Consider the following 6,810-nt stretch of genomic DNA (forward strand, 5'->3'; position numbering starts at 1 on the left):
GAGCAGCCTAGTCAGAGCCCAAAGCTTAGTCTGAAAGGGGCTAACCTCAAAAGAACCAGACATCAGATCTGCAGATAAGAGCTGATCTTTAGTGTCTAGAAATTGGTTTTTTCACTGTGGCCAAGCGTTCGCTTCCTTTTTCTAATGTTTTTCAAAGTTTAATCACTGTCTACATTTAAAGCATGTAATTATTTTTTGTGTTGTTAGCTTAAGCACATTGTGTTTGACTGTACTTGTGACTCAGATGGCACTTATTTGCGCAGAGTAATTCCAAAGAGTACATACATACGTTTTATTATGTCCACAGAAAACCTGCACTCCTGAATACACAAAGCTCTTCGTGCACAGGTGTGTGCACCTCGACTTGGATTATTCATCATGTGGATTAACTTGCCAGCCAGTAGTGAATAGCCTGTTGGAGCCATGTGTCAAACAGATCGATGATGATGACAATGAGGAGGCCCCTTTTACTCTCCTTTTAGAGAAGGCAGCTCAGGTGTGGGAGATTTCTCAGGATAACGCTTGCATTTTGTTGATACTTAGTTTCTTTCTTATAGGAGTTACAAGTCACACAATCATTGTTTTTAAAGTTTTAAAATGAGGGAGATGAGAGATTAAGTGGACATGAAGATTTAAATATGAACAGATGATTTTGTGGGGATGAATAATTCAGTGTGTTTTTAAAATAATTCAGTTATCGTATGAAATGCTACACTCTAATTAACTGATCGCTCATTAGTTTAAGGAGAACAGCAATTTAACATGATTATATTTATTTAATTATACAACATTAAAACAGAGCAACTTTTGATCGATTTCTTCATGTGACCTTGAAAAGAAGAAATGCTCAATTTGAAGCTCACAATCAGGGACAAAGCAAAACCTGGTTTTATAACAAGTGCAAAAAGAAATGCACTTTATGTGTAGTAAGCTCATTCTTTAATTTCGGTTCCTCATGTGATGTGCTCTGCACGTACACGTCTCTTCAACACAACGTGGTTGAGGCCTCTCCCACTGCAGGAAAAAAAACAGTTGAACTATTTCCTCTGCGCTATAAATGCAGCACGGAGCGCGGCAACATCTGCACTTTAGAGCAGGCGTGGTCAGTCAGAGCTAACAGGTGGGCCGGTGACAGCTGCAGGAAACTTTATCAAGACTTTGCTCTCTCCTCCAGACTATCACACACAGCTGCAACAAAAATGCCGAAGTGCCCAAAGTGCGAGAAGGAAGTTTACTTCGGTAAGATCTGAGTTCTCTATTACAATTTTACTCGTGTACTAACACTGTGAGCAGCATCCGGGATTTTCTAGTTTTTAAAAACTGGTGGCTTTTTTGTACAAAGGACGAAACAGGAAACCAAGAGTCTGACAGACTGACTGAGACGCATGCCTTTCACTTGCATATTATACGGGGGAAAAAATTAGTAAACCTGTATATAATGCTTTCCTGGTGTATATTAATAACCTGGTACTAAGTTTAGAAAATAAGAAGTGGTGCATGTTTTGTATTTTTGGAAGTTTAGCGTTAAAAAAGCAGTTAAATTGCTCAAAAATACGCAATTTACAGGAAGTCAAAGTATGCACGAAGTAGGATGAATAATTAGATTATTGCTAACAGCTATAATATATAATATTATCTATACTGAATACACTTAAGTTTTGGCAGTCACAAATAATAAATTAAATGTAATCAGATAGTTGCACAGATAAATAGCAGCTTTAACAGGTCACTGCACTCTGGAAGCTTTCTTGCTGTCAGACTACTTTGGAGTTTGAGGTCTTTGCTCCTGGTGGAAGTGGTTTGTCCTCCTTAATGAGGGATGAGTTCCGTGAATAATGACTAGACCGAGGAAACAGGTTTCTCCTCTGCTTAAATACACCTCCGTCCATCTTGTGAGAATGCTATCAAAGCAGGGACCAGTTACAGCATCCGGGGAGGAAAAAGGGGGGCTCGCTTAGGTTTATTTGTGTCTTAATCCATTTACCACATTGTCTCCTGCTCAGTAGCGCAACAGATAAATCTTCTCTCGGAAGCTGAGGCCAATGCAAAATACAAAGATGAGTCTTTGGACTGTCAGTCAGATGGATGGTCCGTGTGACTTTCCATTCTCCCTGCTCGTGGATAAACTCTTCCCTCTTGGCCAATACAAGCAAACCAATTTGTTTCGGCCAGAACAAGCCAGGCAGACATGGGTTGTTTTTTTTTCCTTTTTTTCCCCCAGTGTAGGAAAAGAAAAAGTTTATTTCCAGCCGAAGGAGAAGAAAGCTAGAACAAAGCTTTGCCTTCTTTGTGTGGGCTCACAGTCTTCTCGTTGTCTTGAACTGTCTGCATAACTGTCTCACTCCTTTCCACATCAGTGTGCGATTGTCTTTATTGCACTTCGCAGCTTCACTCCCCTCGCATCTTTTTCCATCTCTTTTGCTGCTCTTCTATCTTAACGTTTGCAAGCTCTCAGATGGAAACGATCAGGCTACTGCTGCCTGCCTGAATGATGGAGGTCCAAGTCAAAAAAAAAAGAAAAAGAAAAAAGAAGCAAGTACTTTGCTGTTGATGGAAACTTTTCAGACACTCGTGCTTTGTGCTGTTGGGAGCAGGGAGGGCAGTGTGTTGATTAGGATGTGTAGAGATTGTGCATTGAGGCTCTACATGGCATTAATATCTTATAAACAGAAGTTCATCAGCTTTTAAGAAAGAGCTATCCAATAACAGATTAAACAGAAGATGCATCTTTAAAGCTTAACATTGAGTCTTGTGTGTTTAATTTACCCACATATAACAGATATTTTTAATCAGCCAGAGCCTCAGCTATGCAGCTAGTTATTTTTTTCTGGACAGAAATAAATGCAGGCTTTTATCTGCTTTCTCATCTAACTCGCTAAATAAGTGTACTTTTATAAACACGTGCAGAAAAAAGTTCTCATAACTCTAAGTGCTTAAAACGCCCTGTTTATTTCTCCTTTTTTAGCATAGCAGCCTGTCCTTGAAAATTTGGGAAATTATTTGAAAGTAAAAGTGGGTGAGTCTCCCCTCCCATGGTACGTTTGTCCATTCAGATTTGCATGTTTGTGTATGCTGGACCTGCTCCAACGTGCTGCAGATTCGAAGCTGAGAGCGAACTTCGTTATTCTTCTGTCTGGCTCGCCTAATTTCATGTCATATTATGAGGTAAAATAAATACTGCAGCTGTCGCACAAAACAATAAGACTATCAGATTTATACACGATCAAGGGAGCGTGAATGTGCATCATTATATTCTCCTACATCACTGTCAAGCCACTGTTTGCTCAGTGCATTGGTTTGTTATTTGAAGTTAAGCACGGTCATTGTTTCAGGGTCGGACTTTTTTGTCCACCGCATTCAGCTGAAAATTTTTCAATGAGTTGGCCTGAGAGAGAGGCTGACCCCACCCTGCATCCACCATCTGTTGCATAATCCCTTGCCACATCGGGCTATTCTTGGGAACTAAATAGGTCATTTCCTGACATTTTGACATTTTCATTCTTTCGTGCATCCGCTGTCCTTTCTCACTTTTTAATTTTTAGAAAATCTGCAGAGGTTAATCTTGTCTTCAGTTACACCATATGGCTCAGAGGTCTCCCTCGCTGAACCTGAGCAGTTTCTTGGCTGCAATTCGACCACATGTTAGCATGTGACTGGTCTTCTCCATACATGAAACATAGGTCTCTGCTGAGTACGCTTCCCTCCCACTTTTACAGTCCTTATGATGGATCTTTGTGCAGAACAGCCCTGACAATCTGATAAAAACTGGCTATATCAGGGTTTATGAGGGACACTTCTCAGGGACGCTTCTCAGGGACACTTCTCAGGGACACTGAGGGCTTTGAGTACCACACCCAGCTTTTAAACAGACACTGAATTAATATGTATACCTATTATTAATATACCCCATATGCGCCTCAGATTGTAACCGGCCCAGTAAGTTATCGTGGAACGCTTCCGTGTCCTCTCCAGATGATACTATGTGTGTTTGTGGGGATAAATTAGAGTCCGCTGTGATTACATTTGATTTTTTTTTGTACTTTGCAGCCGAGAAGGTGACATCACTGGGAAAGGACTGGCACAGGCCCTGCCTAAGATGTGAGAAGTGCAACAAGACTCTTTCACCAGGCTCACACGCAGAGGTGAGATAGTCAAATCACATGAAAATATCCTGTAGTTTCACCTCCTGTGTGCACGGTTTTATCACATCTGCATAACGTTGAAGTGTTTTACTTTACTAAAACCACCTTCTAAATACACTCATAATGCAGACATGCACAGTAACAGCTGTACCGTTTCCAGATGTTTTGACTTATGTTTGCCTCTTACAGCATGAAGGCAAGCCTTACTGTAACAAACCCTGCTACGCTGCTATGTTCGGACCTAAAGGTAAGCGCATTCAGCTCGAATAATCCAGATTACACAATATCTGAACTCGCTCTGAACCCTCTCAAACAGCACAATCAAAACGCCTTGAGCTGTTCAAAAAACTATAAAAGACAGACGCGGTCACCTTTGGTACTGAGACTCAGGAGCTGCGCCCTGATTGGGGATAATGTTTTGCATCTGTGTTGTTGAGACTAGAAATGGTCCTATCAGAGCACACTTATCACCTGATCGCACATGCAGTAAAACATTTAAACGTCTCTTTAAACTCTCAAACCAAATGAAAGGATTTGCTCTGTCTTAGATTCCTGTAATGTTTAACCATTTAACCAATGTTTAATTGCTTTTTTTTTAACATTTCTGTCTTTCTTCCTTCCAGGTTTTGGACGCGGTGGAGCTGAGAGCCACACATATAAATAAATAGGTATTCACGTCCATCGTCCTTTAATTCATTTGCTTACATTTGCTCGTCTCCTATAGTTTCCATGCCATTTTCATACACAAAGATAGTAAGCAAATCCCTTCTTGTACTTTGCTCCTTCTGACGTGTGTTTTTCTTGGCGTCTCTGTCAGGTTCAGGGGCCCTGCAGTGAAAATGTTGCCTGGAAACTACATGGAAGAATCCAGCATGCTCAGAAGTCACAATCAAAACCAGCAAACAAACCGTGCTCTCGTTCAGACACATTTTGTGTGCGTGTTCTTTTATTTTATGAATTTGAACTCTGTCGTCAGATTTTTGTATTCCCATTATATGTTATGAAGTGACTGTCCTCTGGTCTCATCTTTTTATTAGGGCGGTCAGTCTGATTAAACACTTTTTAAAATTTGTGTCGCTTCTTTTGTTGGTTTTTTGCTCATTGACTCCCTGCAAACTTTAATTGATCCTATACTTAGAGATCTAACTAGCTGTTGGAAAATAAGGAGAACATATTGGAATAAAAGCCAGTAACAGCCAGATACAACACACAGCAGTAGTTATTGCACGATGATAAATTTTGTTTGGATTAGAAGATCTTCATCAGCAGACGGATCTGTCCAATTGTGATGAGCTTTTGTATTTTTCTTCGCACTTCTCACTCTAAATGATGTCGTTTTAAAAATGTGTGACAGAAAACGCAAGACGAGTGGGAACTCGATGGCATGAAAGGTCTATTTCTGGACCCACAAAACTTGCTAATCCACAGGATGACACATTAAAGAGAGATTTATTATCAACATTGTCCCAACCTATGATGTAAAGCCTTACCCACAGCTAAAAATAAATGCCCACTGCAGTGCAGATGCACTGATTACCAGGTCAAGCCAAGAAGAATAACCCATCAGCCTGTTCCTGTTTTTGTTCCGTTTTATGATAATGGAAGATAATGTGAGTTATGACTTCATCCCAGCAGCATTAATGTTTCCATTTTAGTAGCTGGCTTTTGAAAGGAATCGGCACCTGAACCTTGACCAGGCTGCTGGTTAGATGGGCGGTTCGAGTCTTTGCAGATCGCCGCACATTTCCGCTTGGTTTCCAGAGTTTTGCCCTTGAAAAGCAGAGCAGCCACCATCGTCTGTCTCCCTCTGCCATCACAGCAGGACGGTTGCTGTGGCAACAGACACAAATAAGCCACAACAGATGAGCAGTGTGTCCGTCAGTCTGGCTGTCACCCTTTTTGTCTTAAACAAAGAGGCTCGCTGTCAGGGGAAAATCTCGAGCAAGGCCTGCTGATGAAGGCATGCAGAGGATGTTTGGCAGTCAAGTCATTTTTTTCAGCTTCTCCTCCAAACTGGCTGTGACATGCGGTGTAAAAACAGCCTGTTCATACATGCTGAAGGTTCTGTCTAAGCACTTGTTATTTAAACTGCATGATAATGCCAGTGAGACATTATCAGGGATTGAGTGCAATCTAGTATGATATAAACATCCGTATTTCTATGAAGAAGACCAGCTGATAAATTTCCAGAAGTGCCACCATAAAATTTTTAGTTTTCAGAGTTGCCCCCTTCAGGGCATTAAAAGAAAATGAGTTTTATGGAATTAGCTTTTCAGACCCAGAAGCTACAGTAGGGTGGTCTTTTATTTACAGTCTTGTACTGCACTTAGCAAGCTTGACCATGCTGACAAACTACAAACCCAGTTTTAAATAAGTTGAGACGCTGTGTGATGATACAGACACCATTTAAAGAAAAAAGTTACATATTTATGAATTTGATGGCAGCAGCATGTCTTGTAAAAGTTGGTACAGTGCCATGTTTACCACTGTGTAGGATCTCCTCTTCTTTTAAAAACATGCCGTAAACATTTGGGACCTGAGGAGTTCAGCTGCTGGACGTCTGGGAGAGGAATGTGTTCCTAAAACCTGTGTATACCTTTTAGCACTGGTGATGCCTTTCCAGATGTGTACAATGTCAATTTGCTAGGCACCAATGCACCCTCATAAC

General features: G+C 40.9%; 1 protein-coding gene across 1 annotated transcript; it reads left to right on the forward strand.

Annotated features, from left to right (window-relative positions):
- Positions 1-1,063: 1,063 nt before the first annotated feature.
- Positions 1,064-5,214, forward strand: crip1 (cysteine-rich protein 1). Its single transcript, XM_063498413.1, has 5 exons — positions 1,064-1,239; positions 4,048-4,142; positions 4,332-4,389; positions 4,766-4,810; positions 4,960-5,214. Exons 1-4 carry the CDS (start codon positions 1,200-1,202, stop codon positions 4,804-4,806), a joined length of 234 nt encoding a protein of 77 aa, XP_063354483.1. The 5' UTR covers positions 1,064-1,199; the 3' UTR covers positions 4,807-4,810; positions 4,960-5,214.
- The last annotated feature ends 1,596 nt before the right edge of the window (positions 5,215-6,810 follow it).

This window comes from Pelmatolapia mariae, linkage group LG16_19 (assembly GCF_036321145.2).
Source record: "Pelmatolapia mariae isolate MD_Pm_ZW linkage group LG16_19, Pm_UMD_F_2, whole genome shotgun sequence".
NCBI classification, from domain to species: Eukaryota; Metazoa; Chordata; class Actinopteri; order Cichliformes; family Cichlidae; genus Pelmatolapia; species Pelmatolapia mariae.

Coding starts and splice junctions, on each gene's coding strand:
- crip1 (XM_063498413.1), top strand. CDS start 1,200: ATGCCGAAGTGCCCAAAGTGCGAGAAGGAAGTTTACTTCG. Junction 1,240..4,047: donor CGAGAAGGAAGTTTACTTCG/GTAAGATCTGAG, acceptor TGTACTTTGCAG/CCGAGAAGGTGACATCACTG. Junction 4,143..4,331: donor CACCAGGCTCACACGCAGAG/GTGAGATAGTCA, acceptor TGCCTCTTACAG/CATGAAGGCAAGCCTTACTG.